The 19843-nt window shown below is 41.1% G+C and overlaps 1 protein-coding gene across 1 annotated transcript in view; it reads right to left on the bottom strand.

The window, feature by feature from the left end:
- Positions 1–19843, bottom strand: part of LOC125903071 (protein bicaudal C homolog 1-like) — an 88277-nt gene that overhangs the window by 46746 nt on the left and 21688 nt on the right. The window contains exon 2 of the mRNA XM_049599728.1: positions 11376–11422. Within this exon, the coding sequence (XP_049455685.1) occupies positions 11376–11422 (47 nt within the window). The remainder of the gene's footprint in view (positions 1–11375; positions 11423–19843) is intronic.

Here is a 19843-nt window from a genome sequence, read left to right as displayed (position 1 = left end):
ACCCATTACACCAGCAGCACTTAATATTCCTTGGTGGTCCAGTGCATTAAGCAATGAGGGAGAGAGTGCATTAAGAGCCATCAGCGCTCCCAGTGAAGATAAAATGTTCGGCTTATTAGCACTGCTGCGACAGTCCACAGCCTTCATTACTTTTTTTTTTTTTTTTTTGACAAACATTTTCAAATGCTATTTTTCCTTGCCAAATAATAACGGCTACAGCCTGCACTCCCAAGGGAACTGGTGCACAAATCGAAAAGGGAAGTGCTTAAATTCCTCCATATGCTCTCCTGGAAGTAGCATGGTCTGTTTGGCATCCTTTACAACAAATTCTGACAGCTTATCCTCTGCCAGTCTCACGCACCTGTAAAGCAGAGAGAGACAGCTTTAAAAAGGCCCAATGTGTTCCTCTCTTTACTTTGCAGCTATATACTCAGAGTCCATGATGGTTGACTGGAAGTCCTTTCAAGCCTCACTGATTTTCTACAACATCCTATAATCACATATAAAAATGGACAGCCTCGACGAGCAACAAGATGAGGACCTATTCTGCCACTAACAGACCCAGATACAATAACTCAGGTTTAAGTTGTATTAAAAGGACAATTTGCTGATTTTCAACCAGCTTTGTAACTTAACACTGTGGGTACTGTGTGTAAATAAACCATGGTAGCGTCCAGATCTCCCTGTTGCATCATCCAGCAGATCTGAGTAGGGCTCTTCGCCGGCGGCTGTTGCTCCAACCACAAATTATACTTTTGCATTTTCATATGATCGCCACCATGGGCACAAAGAGTACTGTGCTGATCGAATATAAACCAAGATTCTGTGACTGTATTGCCTCTTTCTCACCTAAAATGCCTTCAGAAACATATTTTAGTGCTGTTTGGCTGTAGAGTTTGTGAACACGAAGCAGGCACCGTGCATTGTAAAGACGGAGTCTGAAAATACTGAAATCAAATGGTAAAACTAGGCAGTGCTGATCAAATGAAATGAGCAAAGATTCTGTTAAAACCCATTTCCACTCAACTCTTTCGCTATGGTACCTTTGGAACCAAAAGTAACCCTTCAGACATGGTACCTAGACCCTAGGTCCGCTTAGCGTTTCCACCACAAACAGTAGTCTTTCATGTGGGGTTGTTGTTGCTTATTGATCCGTCCAGCATTCACTGTATTTCCAACTTTATCAGTCTGCACCTCGTTTATTGTGCACAGAATGAGGCTGCACGCCGACATTTTCGCAACTTGATGGGATATCTAAAAATGGCGGGTTTGTGCATTCAGTCTTTCTCAGGCAAGCTCAGGGGTTTAGTGTTGCTGGAGACCACAGGAACGGCACTCCACGACACTTTTTTTACTCCAAGTGAGGATCCGGTCGAAACTAACCTGTATATATTTCAACGCTTATATCTACTCATTACTAAAGGTCAAAGTTGTCATATTGAAATTTAAGGTGTGCTGATGGATTCACGTCATCACTTTATGCATTGAGTAACATTACAAGTAAACGTTCCACCTTAAAAGTTGCCGGCAGTCGGCCGAGTGAATGAAGTTATTTTTTCTAAGACTCCAAGAGGCAGCAAAACATCCTTTCATTTTATGGTTCACTACTGTATGTAAAACTCCCCATGGTATGAACAGTGGTTACATGAGCCTCAAAACCAGCCACAACTGAGTGACCGTCCTCTATTGACCAATCAACAGACTGCAGTGTTGACAGCTCCACCTTTTAGTACCAGATCTGTGTGGTAGGTACCTCAGCAAACGGGGTATCTAGCACACGGGAACAGTACAGAGCAGTTCCACTGGAACTATCCACAACTTTTCATAGTGGAAACGAACTGAATTGAACCGTATTGCACTGCTCGGTGGAAACAGGGCTTTACTGTGTTGCCTTTTTCTTGCCAAAATTGATTTTAGCTTACCATTTTATTGTAACTCTAAATTGTTTGTTAACAACCGACCACCGTATTATTTCCTGTATCAAAATGGACAAGCTGCATTATGTCACCCACCAGCAGGAGCATATATTGGTCCAGTGCAGCACAGTGCATTCTGGTAATTTAAGGTTTTCTACCTCTTGAGCAAAAGCAAATGCCACAGCCCTTTTTGTCTGTTTTCCATGGTCATGTAGCACCAATTTCAAAAGTAGTACATAGTCAACCAAGTTTTATAAAAAGACCACCTTTCCAGCAGTGAAATACTTCTTTATGCACTATCTGATTTATCAAAGCAAGATGTGAGTTTTATTTTGGGCTCTCTATGCAATCTTCCTTCAAAAAGGCGAGGTGGTCCAATCTTTAGCAAAAGAGGATTCTGCAATCCTCTGACAAACTCATAAAACAGACTGCTGCAAGCCAGTAAAATGATTGCAAAACACATTTATACAGCAATTGATGTTTTGTTGCATTCTTTCTTCCCTCTCTTGGCTCAGGTTTTTGGGCATTATCATTATGATCAAGCGGTAGAGAAACACCCTCGCAGTGATGACTTCTCCTACTTGTGGCTCTGCGTTTACTCCCAGTTTCTATTAAGTGAATCACACAACTGAAAGGAATTTCAGCATCATTTTGTGCAATGAACATAAAGGAGAATTCTTTTCAGATGATCCTGCTCAACTATTTCTGTAAGGAATTCCTTTGTGGTACCATTTAACATGACTAAGCTGAAAACAGTTCCAGCTTTAGCATCCCACATGCTAATGATCAACCATTAATGTCCTCTTACTGGAAACCTTCCCATCCCTCCTGTCTGCACTGTTATCACAAGTGCTGCAATAATATTATCAGTCACTTCAGTCAGAATGGTTTTACACGCAATTAAATTTAAGCCCGAAACCAAAATCTGATGAGTTCTGTGTTACGGGGTTTCACACTAGCTCCAGGCACACGCAACTCTAATCTACAACATGACACCCTCCCACCATCGTCTGCTAAAAGACAATAAATCACAAATACCCTGTAGCTATGTGCAAACTTTTTCTCCGTCAACTCGAGTCATGTGCTCACACCAACAGCTGGCTGTATCACAACAACATTAAAGGACATTCTGTTCCCAGTGATAAGGAGAAATTCCTTTTTACTTTTGCCTCCACCTTTCCCGGGTTTTGGCTCAGTCTCCTGCGACAATGACAGATGTGTCTGGATTGCGTCAAGGAGGCGTCCACTTTAAAACAACACATGAAAGAAATGTAACACTGCCGCAGCCTCTCAGAGGTCGTTGAAATTACAAAGGCATTGTAAGGGGAAGAGGCAGATGACATCTAAAAATGTCATTAAAAAGTGCCAATTTACGATAGAAACGTCCCTTTGAGTCCTTTTTTAGCAGCAATGTAGGAACATGCAGTGCAGGAAACCCAGTAATTTAAAAGTCTGTGATATAAATGACAAAAGTTCCATCATATCAGAAGTGACTCCAATTATACTTTCCTAAAATTATCTAACTTTATGGCCTATGCCTCATCAACTTTTTCTCTAAAAGGGCCTTGTTCAGAGAGACCTGTTTCCTGTCCAGCGTTGCTGTTCTTGGCAGCATCGTGCAGATGGGACTGATTTCTGACAGACCACACACCATTTTAAAGGGTGGATGGCGTTTATTTTTATGGAGGGCCTAGCAAATACCTCTCAAATGGGTCAAGATATTTGCACAAATTAAGTTACCTATACATTTACCGTTCCACCCTTTCTTCTCGGCCACCACACCCTTTCTGAAATGAATAAATACATAAATGACTTTCTGATCACTTTCATGGCACGACCTTGACACGATGATTGGCTCTGTGAGGTGTGCAGCTGGTGTGTGCTCAGAGCGCTACGTGAAATCAAACAGGATATTATTAAGGCCATGTCCTGAAAGACAGCACATGTGTTTGACACACGTGACTGTGTGTGTACGTCTGCATGTGTGTACTATACTATAGCATAGCAGCAGTCGACATGGCAGAGGCATGTTTCCTGGCCTGCACTGTGATGGTGCAGCTGTTGATTCAGCTGGACTGTGTGTGTGTATGTGTGTGTGTGTGTGTGCTTGGGAGGGGGACACAGGGGGGTTGTCGGGTGTGGGCAGAGTTAAGAGACTGACTGAGGGAACAGCATGGACTGAACCATCCCCACGAGACCTCACAGTCATAACTGAGTTCATGTTAACAATCTGAGTGCTAACTTGCAGCAAAAGTCCCATTATATCCAATAATACTAACACAGGCATGGAGGAATAGGCCTGGGGCTGCATCACGGTATATCAGGGTATTTAGAAATCCCCAGGGCATGATTTTCAGTACCGTCAGAAATGCAGGCACTCTTTTCTCTACTGGATTCAGTGTATTTAGTGCACAGCACACACCACCAGAGGTCAGTCTCTACTGATAGAAGAGGCAGCTGAGCTAATAGACACCGCAACTCTGAGTGGAGCGGTGGGGATAACATTACAGGACTGTAAACAGCCAGCTCTTAACAGCAGAGAGAGAGACCGCAGGGAAAAACACCAGAGTTGGTGATTGTTTGAACAGTAAACTAACTAAATGACTATCAAGACTAACCAAGACACTTTTGGTGACTTATTTGTTCCTGTCTACCTCAAGAGAAACTTGAATTCAGAAAGTGTATGGTTGTATTTCTCTGTTTAAAAAGAAAACTAAGTGTAAAAACTTACTTATGATTTTGTGAATTTATATTGTTCATTTATTACTGAAAAGGCTGAGAGAACTTCTCTAGCTAACTCGCTGGTTGGGGGTGTAGCGTATACCCTGGTGAAATTTCAGGAAGGTATAAAATAACAGATACCGTCCAATAGGGCTGCCCCCTAATGGTCAACCCAATGTTAGTCGACCAGAAAGGTTATTAGTCTGCAAGATTTCATTGGTCTTAGTCGCAGAAAAACAAAAAACAAACAAATAAACATGAAACTACTGGGAACTGTGCCTTGTCAAAATAAATCAAAACCTATATGACTGGACCATGTGGGAATTTAATTTGAAAGGACAGACATAGGAAGTGGCGTCAGACAGGAGTCATTTTACAGGGCTGGTACCTGCGGTTATTCCACAGGCTAGTTAATAACATGTCGGGCAGGAAATCCAAAGTGTGGGATCATTTTGAGAAGGTGAAGGCCAAACCCAAGGTGATGTGTAAACTCATCTTCATTGGTCGACTACAAACATGACATATCATCTGAAACATGGAAGTAGCTACATGCCCATGGCTTTGCGGATAGAGCAGGCGCCCCATGTACAAGGCTGTTGCTGCAGTGGCCCGGGTTCGATTCCAACCCATGGCCCTTTGCTGCATGTCATTCCCCCTCTCTCTCCCAACTTCACGGTCAGCTTTCCTATCAATTAAAGGTAAAAATGCCCATAAAAATATCCTTCAAAAAAAAAAAAAAAAAAAAAAATTCTATAGGCCTATATTAATGAAGGTTCATTAGTACGGTTTTGTATTTCTCTGTAATGTAGCACAGCGTTAACAATGTTACTGATACTATTCTTTCTCACACCTTCACCTTAATGTCAGAGACATGCAGGCAACTAGTCGACTAATGGCTCTAAATGATGACTATTGGTCGACTGGGAAAATTCTTAGCCGGGGGCAGCCTTACCGCCCAAGCTTACAGAGCAACACATTAACAAAAGGGCACCTGTGCAAAAAACATGCTACTGTTGAAATGCATAGAGACTACATCTCCTTCATGCGATGAAGCATGATAAACTAATTTAAAGGTCTAGTGTGTGGAATTTAGTAGCATCTAACTGTCGGATTGCAGAATTTAAACTTCTCCTGTGTGCAAAATGTGTAGGATAACTATGGTGGCTGATGCGAAAACACAATGATAGAGCCAGTGTCTTGTTTGTCAGTTCAGGGTTACAACATGGTGGAGTCCGTGGGAAGGGTATGTGGATCTAAACAGGTCATTCTAAAGAAACAAAACACAGCAATTCTTTTTTTTCAGGTGATTATAAACTAGTGAAAACATACTTATGAATATTATATACCATTACTGCCAATATTCCCTCCTAAATCCTCCACACCGGACCTTTAAGCTGCCTGAGAAACACAAACATTTGTTGATATATGTTTTGACAGCGCTCATACTGACCTACTTATTTCAACATCTCACAATTTCATGCCAATTTCATCTTGACAGTCTTCCGTTTTTTATTTTCCATGTGTCGGCGTAGCACAGAGCGCTTCAGTGCTATAAAGCAAATGAAATGAATTACTCCTGGCCTGAGATCTGAGTGCATTGGCACTTAAACATCACGCCTGGCATTATTTACAGAGCCACAACTCCTGGGAAGGAGCAATGGAAGGGGGATCAGGGATGAACTTGCAAGGGGTTCAAAGGCATCTCTCAACTCAAATCTACTCCAAGCTCTTCTGTGGTGCACGGTTATCGCCCCAACCAGCCCAGCTCCTCAGCTGTCTGCTGTTCCACGGCTCAACTTCTGCACAGCTCTCCAAACAGCTTAGTGGTCGGTGCCATGATGTGACACTCCGACAGTTCTCAGTCCAAAACTTTTACAGCACAAGAGTCTGATGAACTGTTTCACTGACACACACTTCAAGCAATTCATTTGCAGGAAAAATCCCCCTGTTATACCAAACTGATAACCATGACACACTAGTGGTTTCATGAAATGGAAAGATGAAGTAACAGCAGGAGGGAAACATGAGGCAAAGATAGGAGACCAAAACAAAGACTGAAAAGAAACGGGGACATGAAGCTGGCGAGAGTCCCCCATGTGAGCTGCAGGGACTTGCACGAGGCTAATTTCCCAGCTGTGGCACCCTCCTGTGGTCCCACTTTGTCTGCTGTGCTCTTTACTTTTTCATTGACTACATGAAGAGGGTGGACTGTTTGCACTCTAACACAAAATGTTGCTCTGAACTCAAAGGAAGTCCAGCAGACAGTGAGTAAGAGGGTTTGATCAACCACAGCCACCGGGCCTGGGGAGAAAGTGCGGGGGCGGACCATTTTATGTTGCTCTCGTCAGCGACTGAACTCTAAATCTCCCTGCTGAGGCAACTGGGAAATCTCATTCCCAAAGCCCAGTATGTAAAAGTGTGTGCGTCAAAAAAGACTTTACGTGAGGGAGAGAGTTACTACGCATGTACTTTATTAGTCTCCTTGAGTGTGTGTGGTAGATGGGTGTGTTGGATGGGCGAGGAAGCAGCCCAGCTAAGAGTTTCCATTTTCATCAACTTCAAGGTATTTCACACACCTCATCCATTTTCTTTCAACAATACCGTTCCAGAGTCGCACTCTGTTTATTTTCCTGGCTTTAATTGGGCATGTATGGTGATCACGCTATCAGAGGGGAAACCGTACAGAGTTATCCAAATGGAAATTCTACAATAAAAACATGACTTTAGCACTCCTCCTTCGCTGCTCTTCACCAGTGTGCCAACCCAAACAGCTGCACACTAATTTCTAATTGACAATTTAACCTCTAGAAACCACTGTTTCTTTGAAGAGGCTGTGACAGAATTCAAGCCAGAGACTTAAAAACCGTGACTGGCAAAGTCAATACACCAGCAGCCGTACTTTGTCAGAAAAGCTTTGTAGAGTGAGGTAGACACCTATACTGGGGATCCTAAACATCACAGTAGTACCCAGACCAAAAGAGGCGGAGACGCATCTACAGCATATCTTAAGTCCTTGTTAAGATTCCAAAGAGGGAGAATCTTAAGGCGCCTGGTTTGCATTACTTGGGTTTTTGAAAACTGCTGCAGGGAAAGTTAAATTGCCTCCTTCTTTGACATTTAACTCAGCTTCCTAACCTCCAAAACCAAATACGGAAAATAGACAAAAACGGAATGCTAAAACAAACCGCTGTCCATCAGTTATTTCATTACAGCCCATTAACATATTACAGAGGGAGCTGAACATATTCAGGAAACTGGATTTTAAACAAGAATGAATCCACTTGAGATACTTAAAGAGAACCACATAATGAGATACCGGCTGTCAAAATTCAATTAGCAGTTAGCTAGTGATTGCTTTCGTTTTCGGTGCCATGCGATTAGTCTTGTCTTGATTCATTTTGATACACACACACACTCACTCAAACACTTGAGGTCAAAATTAAACAAACGGAGCAGATCAAGGTAATTTGATTGCCAGTTCATAAACACAGTCAATCTATCAGCTAATGTTAATTGCTGCTTTCCCTCATAATGATGCTGCACAAATAGAAATCAACTGTGTCAGGATTAGAGTTGGGCAAAAGGGCAAAACCTTTTACTCTACATATTTTTGTCACTACATCTGTTGAGCTGAAAGATTCTCTTAAGCTAGTGGTTCCCAAGTGGTGGGTCGTGGTCCAATAGTGGCTGGCAGGTTGACTCTGAATGGATCACAAGTGACACGCAACCGTGTCAAGTTTGTAAAAACAACATTTTATTTTGAAGTACAGTGAATTTCCAGGCACAGAGCTTTTATTTTGAAGTGCTGTTTCCTGCTGTAGAGTGAGTGACTAATGGACAGTTACTTTAGAGAGACAGCAGACTAGCTAGCAGACATGGCCAAACTCATGTATGCCGCTGAATGTATTCAACTGTTTGGACCTTAAACTTATGACTGAGGTGAAATCTGGACCCTGTGGCTGGACCAGTTGGGAACCACTGTCTAAAGCTTTGAATTTGTTTGTATTTTTTGATGCAGAACCTGAAATATGACTGAGAATTGAAAAACATACAAAAATAAACAAACATCTGTGTCTGTTATCAATCTTTGCAATGTGAATATTTACATGTTTTCATAAAAAGACTGTCATATAATGGTTTAGAATAGTGTTTTAACTTGTAAGTGCTTTTCTTAATCGATGATTTTCGAAACTAACGAACTAACTGATGGTGATCGATTAACTTTTGCAGCTCTACTAATCAAACATTTACGTTGTTACTTGACTTACATACATTCTTCAATTATTTGCATATTGGGCATATGGAAACAAATCATTAAATGTGCCGATAACAGCAATGCTGTCTGATGGAGAGGCTCCTGAGCCTGGTAAGCCTTGTGCTGACTCCAAGGAGGAACAGGTTGTCTGAAAAACAATTTGAGAAACTCCCTCTCATGAGATATAACCGCTGCTTTACAACTGTTACAATTCTAAATACAAGAGAATTTAAAGCTTAAAGGCAGTGGTTCCCACCTGGTCTAGCCACAGGGTCTAGATCCTTGACATTAGTTCAAGGTCCACACAGTTTAATGTATTCAGCGTCACACTTGAGTTTGGCCGTGTCATCAAGCTGCTTTGCTGTCTCTGTCAAGCCGCTATCACTCTACAGCAGAAAATGGCACTTCAGAATAAAAGCTCTGTGTCAGAAATTCACTGTACCTCATAATAAAGGTTGTTTTTTACAAGCTTGACACATTCGCAAGTGACTTGTGGTCCATTCAGAATGGCCCCAAAACCCACTTTTGGATTGTGACCCACCAGTTGGGAACTACTGTTCTGACAGTTCATTTTCAAGCCAACAATGGCAGCTACCGATAACGTGCCAATGTTATCATGCACCTCTAGTTTTTGTAATAAGTGTTGTTAGGAAGACTTGACTTCTTCCTTCTTCCTAACAACACTTAATCAGAAAACTAGGGGATACAAAGGAGAGAGCTCACTGAAGCCTTATGTCTCATAGGGGATGAAGAGGAGTAACGTAACGTAGTGTTGTTAGGAAGGCCAGCCTCTTTTATATAGTTTTTATTAGAGGCCAACCAATATTGGATCTTTACAGTTTGATTTAATAATGATAGTTTGGTAACAGGAGAAAGCCAATAGCTGATTTAAGGTAAGGTAAAACTTTAATGTCGCCGTAGGGCAAATTGGTTTGCAGTCAGTAAAGGGAGACATAACAATAGAATATGACAATACAGCTCACATACAGAACACCAAGACCGATGGGACAAAGGAATATCTGTACCTATTGGTAGAGCATTTTGGAAGGATAAACGTCCGCCCTGAAGGAAGCAGCTGAAACTCATGTAAAGGACGCAGAGAGTTGGACATGATGGACTGAGCCCTTGACATGAGCCTCTCCTCATAAAGCTGTGTAAGATTTATCAGCTGATATCTCCCCTTCAAACTGGACAAGTGTCATAGATTAACTTGTCAACTAAGTCAAAGTAATAACTAACTAAATAAATATATAAATCTTGACCTGAACATCAAACTAACCATACAAAATCTCACTGATAAAAGCTTTAATTTTTTGACCAATCATTTTTCCTCAGTTTGTGTGTGGAGCCTCCATGCAAAATGGTGATCAGAGATGGGCAGTTTTTCTGGTACTTGTAGTTGAAATATGTATTTCAATTAATTTTTAAGTATTTTGTGACGGGTAAATAATTAAAGCCATCTTGACTCTCCTGAGCCTTGTTTTTTCTGCTGATACGTGTATGTAAGGTTTAATGTTGTATGACATAATGCATATATATATATATTATATGCAATATATAATGCATCCAAGGTGATGTTGTGGAGTAATGCATTAAGTAGTGTAACAATTACTTTCTACAAGGAGTAGAAAGTAAAGCATTACTTTTTGCAAAGCAAAGTGTAATAAGTAACACACACTTTTTTGAGTAATGACGGCAACACATAACGACATCATATCAAAGTTTATAACTGTCTCATTAGGGACATTTTTCCACATGATCAGTATTATAAATCGTTTATATCATCCAGTGCAGGTCAGGATTAACTGCAGAAATAAAAAGGAAACTCACTGCAGCATCACTAATAAATGTTCAGAGCTGATGTCATTCGGAGGCTTTAATAGAGCATGTACTTTAAGAACTAATCCTTGTAGTCGGAGCTTGTATAAAAAGACCATTAATTAATAAACCTGAGTGTTTAAACTCTGCAGTGACTCTTTAGCACCACACAGGATCACACACTTGACTGCTCAGTGAGCACCAGTGACACAATGTGAGCACGTTGTGATCAAGAAAAAAAACATTCAGGACTATTTAAGATCACCGAGGCAAATCCTTGTTTTATTGGATCTAACGAAGCTTCAGAGCATTAACTAATTAAATCAGTGACAAAGAAAAGTCAGTGAGGCAGAGCTGGCTGGAGCAGACCTGCGTTTAACCTCTCCCTGATTTTAAACTGCGGAGATGATCTGCTGTATTATGGTATATTATGTAAGTGAGAAAGGCCTGCAGTGTTGTGTCAGCTGTGTTATGGGATCAGAGACCCGGAGCGATTCAACGTCAATGTCGTTCCGTTGTTTTTGTTTGTTTTGATATGTAATTGCGAGCGACTGGAGGAGCACCTGACATCTGCTCCCTTAGCCAAGAGAGAAGTGCTGCTCGGCGGACTTGAACGCAACCCAAAGACAAAGCGAACACTATCCAAGAGCAGACTACACACTCACCTTCTGAAAGAAATCCTCCCCACCGTTGACTCTCCCCTCTGTGGCAGCTAGAGTGAGACAGAGAAAGAGAAAAATAAATTCATAAAACCACACAGAGCCTGATCAGTTTTTTTCCTTGCATACAAGGTAACCTTAAAACAGCCAAATCACACAGAGATTATCCAGTCTCCCTGAAATGTTACGGTATCTTCGCTAAGAGCTGTGTTTATGGTGGATCTCCATTTCTTTGGATATTGTGTTTGGCACGGCCGATGATTCTGCTCATATGGAGGAATGGAAGAAAATGTTCCAAGTAATTTTCTATAATCCTGGAGATTGGCTACAGCTTCCGTGTAACAAATTGATGGATACAGTGGAAATATTTGGGCATTTTACAGTAGCCGTTAATGGAGTATTTCATACCACACTTGGGTCAACTGGCGTCTGCTTTGCACTTCTTAAAAAGGCTTTCACAGTTTTGAAATTCATCCGGCAGCGTACTGTACACCTCCACCCTGGGGAACTACAGTATATGAAAACCTGACTGTCCAAAAACACCTGTAAACAAAATGAGCACTTAGGGGAGCCCTGGGGTTTTAAAGTAATTTTCAGGTGAAAAACGCCAAGAACCCCCCCCCCAGCTGATACAGTAAGCTGGACAGAGACAGAAGGCCAACCACCAAATCAAATGGAGCCTGTAGTCACTCCAACACATCTGCAAGTCCTTCGAACTGTGGCCGCTCTGTTGATGCAAAATACATATCTACTCTCCAAGGAGAAATCTCATGTTCCTCTGTCATTTGGGAGCACAGGGAAGGTTTAATGATGCATTACAGCCAGCGTTCGTGAATCTGTTGCTGTCTGTGCAAATCTGGGTCAGGAGCAGCAGCAGAGTCAATGCGGGTTACACAGTTCAGGCGTAAACGCTGGCCTCAAGAACCATGTTATGATTAAAAGAAAACCAAAGTCCGGTTTAGTTTCATGTGCAGAAGACAACGCTTTTGTTTCAGAATGAATAGTTGCTGAATTAAAACAGATTTAGGAGTTTTTAATTCCTGGATGGAGCACATTAGTGTTGGCTGAGTATGATCAGACAATCAATCGACAGGAAACTGAATCAGGAACTATTTTTATAACTGATTAACTGTAAGTTGTTCCTAAAGCGAAAACGGAAAAAAATCCTCAGGTTCCAACTTGGCAGTTGTTAGGACATGCTAATTATCTTTGTCTTATGTGAGGGGAAATTCAATATTTTTCGTGCAGGGCCAGTTCAAAACATGCCTGTTTGGCCTGTGGTGACCCACTTGTACAACTTCCTACTCGACACCGCACTTTCTTGGGTCCTAAGCAAAACGACTGGGCCCAAAACAGCGATAGATTTATTATGATGTTTGGATATGAAAACAAATGGACACGATGTCAAGCTCAGCTCACATCCCAGCTACATCAGCTGATCTCAAACAGCCAATCAACTGATGGAGCAGCTGATTGATGGAAGGGAGTGGGCTGACAGATCACGATTCCTTTCTATGCAACCAACTGGCGAATCTCATTCAGGGCGCTCTATTTAAACTGCTCTGGCCTGCCTACTGTTGCTGCTTCCCCTGCAAGCGGCTTTGCAACCCGCCTCCACCCCAGCTCCTCCTTTTCATGCTGTGTCTGACTTATCAGTCTCATTTCTGTTTATCATTGATGCTGGTTCTGTTCTGTTCCCGAGGAGTCTTTACTGCTGCTCTCTCTGCCTTAGGCTTTCCATGTAGGCATGTGGAAGAGGCTTTCTGCGTAGGCCTGAGGAAAGGCAGAGAGGCCCCAGAGCAGACCCTTACCACCAAATATAATACTGCAAATGGAAATAAAGTTTTCTTTGAGTGTTCCTGACTGAGCTAAATTATGTTGCTATTTTAACTTTTCTAACTTATACCCCAAAATAACTCACAAAAGGCCCTGAAAGCACTTACGGGATACTCTGCTGATTTTCAAGCAGCTTTGTCTCATAATAATGTGGGTAGTATGTGTAAATTAAATATGGTAAACTTCCCCTCATCTTATCAGCACTCAGATCTCCCTGCTCATCTCTAGCTGACACATGACTGTTGCTTGAACTACAGATAGTATTTCCATGCTTTTGCATGCCTGTCACCACGGACACAAAGAGTACAGAAGCTGTAAGATCTGAAAATGAAAATCAAATGGTAAAACCAGGCAGTGCTGATCAAATATAAACCAAGTTTTTGCCTATTTCTCTCCTAAAATGTCTTCAGAAACAATAGCACAGGCTGCCCAGAAGGATGTGTTCTTTCTACTGTGCTATTCTCTCTGTTAATGAATGAATTTATGAACAATAGCAAATATTTTAAATTGTTTAAATAAGCTGATGACATGGCCTTAGTCGGTCTTTTGCAGCAAACAGATCCATCAGGTGAAGCTGTCTACCTGGTCCACACCAAGGACTATCAAAAATGGTGTCGCATCAGCAAGTTAGAAATTCATGTGACCAAGACTAAAGAATTGATTATTCACACGAAACAAGATCTGAAGACAGAGCCAGTTTCACTTAACGGCCAAAGTGTTGAAACTCTGGAAAATTTTAAATTCTTTGGGTTCTGGACTCCTGTGTGAGCTTCTCTGGAAATACTGAGTATATTTTCAAGAAATTCTCACAGTGACTTTATCTTAGAAAACTCAGTGGTACTGGTGTGAGTAAGCAGATTTTAGAATTAGTGTACCAAACTATGGTTGAGAATGTTTTAATGTCTCACCTTCCTGTCTAGCACTGTCACTTTAACTGTACATCCAAGAATAAACTTTTTTAGGATTGTGACAATGGTAAGTAAAATAGCTGGCAAGCCACAAAAACCCTTGACCCAACTCTTTACAGAAAGGTCGAGTAAGAAAGCAAGGAGTATCTTGGAAGACAGCTCCCATCCTCTCTTCAGCCAGTTTGAGATCCTGAGCTCTGGGAGGCGCTTAAGAGTCCCTCTGGTGACCAAAAATGTATTTAGGAAGTCTTTCATGCCACGTGCCATCAGTATTCTTAACTCAACAATTGTTGTATTGTTGTTTGTAATGTTTTGTAATGACTTTGTATGTTTGTTTTACTGACTATTTCTCTGCCTTTAACAATGCTGTCTTTTGGTAAGCCGAAGACAAATTTCCATCCATGGTGTACAATAAACATATATCCTATTCTATTCTAAACATGTTTTACTGCACTGTTTGGCTGTAATACAAGAATTTGTGAGCAACAAGTGGGCAGTATCCAGTGTCCTGTACTGTAAAGATGGAGTCTTTCAATACTGAGATCAAACAGTAAAACTACGCAGTGCTAATCAAATATGAAGAGATTCTGTTACTGTGGTACCCACTGTAGCTTACCATTAACTCTAGATTACTTGTTACAAGCCTGCCACCATATTGTTTCCTGTATCAATACAGCCAAGCTGCATTACGTCACCCACTAGGGGGAGCACTTTATTGGTCCAGTGCAGTGCATTCTGGTAGTTGTAGGTTTTCAATCTCTTGAGCTAAAGCAAATGCCACAACACTTTTTCTCTGTTTTCTCTGGTTATGTGCCACCAATTTCAAACATATGTGTGTCTTTTAACTGCATAGACAGCTGACTACTGCAAGACCATCTTTCTAGCAGTGAAATGCTTCTTTAAAAAGTCTCCTTGGGCTTCAGGAAACCAGCAGAAGAAGAATATACACTTTATTAATCCCTGAGGTGTAATTGCTATATACACACGGTCCCAGAAAACACACACATGCACAAACAGGACCTATACATGCATCAAATGGAGAGATGTCAAAGTGACAGTGCTGCCCATGGACAGGCGCCCCGAGCAGTTGGGGTTTGGTGCCTTGCTCAGGGCACCTTGGGAGTGCCCAGAAGCAAACTGGCACCTCTCCAGCTACCAGTCCACGCTCCATATGAACTGATATGAACTGACAACCTTCAGTGCCCAACCCAAGTCCCTATGGACTGAGCTATTGCCGCCCAGCTTCCAACTTGGGCGAACGTGATAATCACTACAGAACAGCCTACGGAAAACTGGTATGATGACCATTTGTCTAACAAATAGTTGGTAGCTGCAGACCTTTACTTAAAAAGATCTTCTTTTGCAACCATATGGTGATTAGAAAACTAAAAAGTAGATTATTTTTATGTACTGTGAACATATATTAGCAAATATTAGTTTAACAAAGGGATGTTTTGGAACAGGGAAACAAGAATCTCCTTATCAGTACTTTTGTTTTCCTAAATGGTAAAGTTATCTCCCCCAGACTGAAAATATTTCATGGCTGTAAAAGTATCTTGAAACACAACAAATCTGTTGCTCTTGAAAGTATATACTGCCTGCAATGAACACAGTACCACATGATGTGAAACCTGGGTGTGAAAGGCATTGTTATGTTTTCACCCATCGACACCACATTTCAGAGCTCAAACAGAAAATGAAAACTCTCTCACTGAACACATTTTCCACAGCCTTCGGCGATGCAGTAATGCCTACATCATGAGCATTTAACACATGCTTGTACTTACGCAGGCTGCCCAGTAAACAAATGCAGACCACAGTTTATGAAGACAAGGAGACTGGTCTGCCTTGGCTCAAACAGTAAGTCTATTTCAGATGAGATTTGTTTATATCAGACGCTCACCACCCCATTACACAGATAACAGATGAATACTGGCTGCTCGTTGGCTCATCATTCCCAACAGAATAACAATAAAAGGAAATCTGAAGAGGATGCAGAATATAAACTGTTGGCCAATGAAGGGTAACAATACGTCAGTCTTTTTTCATTAAAGGGTTGCAGAAATGAGATACTTTGACCACCAACTATCACCTTACATGACTTTATTGCCTCAATTAAAACAAGACAATGTCCGATGATAGAGACTGCCAATCAATTGAGCTATGACCCATCCAATTATGCCAATGTTTCAATCATGATACATGCTTCAGAAACACAGTTATCCAAAGAAAATTCCAACGGCAGTGACTCTCATTGAAGAGTAACATCTGCAGATGGGAAGTGTCACAGATGGAAAATAACAAAGCAATGTTTGATGCATCTTCAGCTGCTTTGAGTACCTCAGATGTTTGTTTAAGTTACAGTAATTTTTTAGTAAATGATGCTCACAGTGACGCACTCGGCGTACAGCCAAAAGCTTGGGATGATAAATAGTGAAGAAATGGCATGCAGCTTGGCGTAAACACTGACGGGGGCTGAATCGGACACACTCTAATGAAGCTGAAAAAGCTGCTCATTTTGTTGTTCAAAGAAAATTAATCTACAATTTTGAGCATTGACTGGTTGTAAAAGAACCTGATAAAATACCAAATACTTGTTGGTCACAGCCTTCAAAACTCAAACACTTGTTTGCTGTACTTTATATTACATGATGGTAAATGAAAGCGTTCTTTGGCTTCTCAGATAATACTTTATCATTTTTAAGACGAGTGATGCGGGTGCTGTGCCAGACGGTCGTGGTGAAGAGAGAGCTGAGCCAGAGGGCAAAGCTTTTGATTTACTGGTCCATCTACGTCTCAACCCTCACCTATGGTCACTAACTCCGGGTAATGACCGAAAGAATGAGGTTGCGGATACAAGCGGCCGAAATGAGCTGCCTCTGTGGGGTGACTGGGCTTAGTCTTAGAGATAGGGTGAGGAGCTCGGACATCCAGAAAGAGCTCAGGGTAGAGCTGCTGCTCCTTTGCTTCGAAAGGGGTCAGTTGAGGTGGTTCGGGCATCTGATCAGGATGCCTCCTGGGTGCCTCCTGTTAGAGGTGTTCAGGGCACATCCCACTGGTAGGAGGCCCCGGGGCAGACCCAGAACACGCCGGAGGGATTACATATCTCATCTGGCCTGGGAACACCTTGGGGTCCCTCAGGAGGAGCTGAAAAGTGTTGCTAGGGTGAGGGACATCTGGAATACTTTGCTCAGCCTGCTGCCCCCGCGAACAGACTTCAGTTATGTGGTTAAAAATTAATGGATGGTATTGGAGGTATAGGAAGTGGACAGGCACTTGTCATTATCCAGATGTTTACAGGACAAATAATTATATATATATATATATATATATATATAAAAAAATCAATGACTGACATTAAAAAAGTCCACCTTAATTATAGCCCTGGACAATCTGTGCTGTATTTACACAAGCAAATATATTTAGTTAATCTCTATGATAGTAGGTACAAGTGTTTACAACCAATATTTAGTTTAGATAAGATCCAGCTTTGAGGTAGAATGACTAAGAACAGCTCCAACTGAAGCGCTCAGTTCTTAGGTGGCCTGAAGTCATCCAAGTTTATGAAAGACGATGTTACTTCAAGCGTTTCCTGTAAGAACTAAGACAAACAAAAGGAGTGCAGCAACATCCAACAGACTGTTTTTTCCCTACATGTCTCGTAGAGCAGGCAAGCTGCTCTTTTTCTCTGTGGTATTATTTTTTATCAACAAACAAAAGGTAAATCCCAAGGTACAGTGTCTGTCAGTAGCAAATTAATGAGACAGATATAAAACATAGTGTGCAAATTACAATGCTACTTACAAACATGTCAAAATACTTTAGTCAGTGATGATTCTGAACTTTGGTTTCTTATGATCATACAGTATATCCAAATTATATGTTTCAGTTGAACTGTCACTGAATAGCAAACTTACTGGAAATGTAACAGAGGTCTATTTTTGTTCTCAGAGAAAACATTTACTAAGAAAGAAAAAGGCAAACAGCCTTTGCTGTATGTCTGCCAGAGTTGTGGGGATGCCGTGAATCAAAGAGACAGATGTGACTACAATTCCAACAATAAATGAATTAACTGATTGGTTGTCTATTTAATTAATCACCATCTAATTTTGGAATTAAATAATTGATCTGAGCTTTTTTTTTAATAAGAAAAAGTAAAAATTCTCTGATTCCAGCTTCTTAAACATGAATAATTTGTGATTTCTTTACTCATCTGTGACAGTAAACTGAATATCTTTGGGTTGTGGACCAAACAAGACATCTGAGGATGTCATCTTGGACTTCGGGAAACACAGATTTTTCACCATTTTCTAGCATATCCTCCTAAGACCTGAACTTTTGTTTGGTATGCATTTTTAATTTCTCCTAGCTATTTGGGATCAGTAAGACCCAATAAGTATAAAAAACTAAACATTGTCTACAATATTACAGTCCCAATGTCCTCAAACGAGTTTTCAAAGAGTACTTCCTAATTAACAGTGTCTTATCTTGTTACTGTTGCTAAAATTGTTCAATATTTTTGCCATATCAAACTACAAACATTATTAATCATAAATAAACAAGTTTTAGTCATAAAATGTGATCAGGTTTTGGCCCTTGTCCACTTTTGTATCAGGATCGGCTGCAGACTGACTTGGCAGAGATGGCTGCCATCTTGTTTTTACATGGATTAGTGTATTGTGCTCTTACTACCACTAACATGGCACAAAAAAGGGTCAAGGACAACAGGTTTAACTTAAGTAGAATGATGCATAAGGTCAAGTAAACCCAAAAAGTGATGTCCTGTGAGGACACAGGGTCTCAGGAGGATACTGTAGACCAAACAATTGTTAGTTGCCGGATGTGATTATGTTATATTATGGCGAGAAAGTACAACAATTGGTGCCAGTAATTACACAACAGACATCACTAATTGGGCAGGTGTGTGCAGGTAGCACTGGCTTGATATCTATATTTCAATAATAGTTCACTAATGCTGCCAAACTGCATTCAAATTCCATTTCAGCTGCATCCACAAAGTGCCTGATGCATTTTTAAATGTTATGTTATTTATCCAAAAACTGAACTGCAAAGAATTACATGCAACTTCCTCTTCTCCTGAACACATAAAAATATGCATCACTGGTTTTTGCGCGTCTAACATCAGCCTCAGAGGGAAGCCAAGTGATGCCTTAAACAGCAAACACTTTGTTTGCTGAAGGAACTACGTCAGCAGTGTTAGATAAGAGGTCAAAACTCTGATAACACAGTCACATAACATGATTCACGAGACGGTTAAAAAAAGAAAATACGTATGAAATACAATGAGTTTTGTTTTAACCTTGTTACAAAGATCAACACAAACAACTGTCAATGGAATTTTTGGCATGTGAGCGCAGTGAGCTGAAAGGAATCTGATATGGAACGTGAGTGAAAACATGGGCCATGTGCTGAGAGCAAAACATCCTGTTGGCACATGTGTGGTGCGTAAACCGGCCGTGGGAGAACCCAGAGCAGAGACAGGAGGGGAGCAGCAGGGTGTCCTACGAGCTCTGGGGTATATTACAACGTGGAGGCCGAGAGTCTCATACCATTCCCCACCTATTCTAAACCTGCCCTGTGCTATAGGTTAAAAAAGTAGTGGTTCAGCTTTTTAAAAATACATGAATGACAACATTTTTGACTTGAATTCTGCCTTTAATTTGCCACAAGGCAACAGCTATTAAAGGCATTTGCAGATACATGGAGAAC

The sequence above is a fragment of the Epinephelus fuscoguttatus genome, linkage group LG16, assembly GCF_011397635.1.
Source record: "Epinephelus fuscoguttatus linkage group LG16, E.fuscoguttatus.final_Chr_v1".
Classification (NCBI taxonomy): Eukaryota; Metazoa; Chordata; class Actinopteri; order Perciformes; family Serranidae; genus Epinephelus; species Epinephelus fuscoguttatus.
The sequence above is the reverse complement of the archived record's forward strand: the minus strand, read 5'-3'. Positions and strand labels throughout refer to the sequence as shown.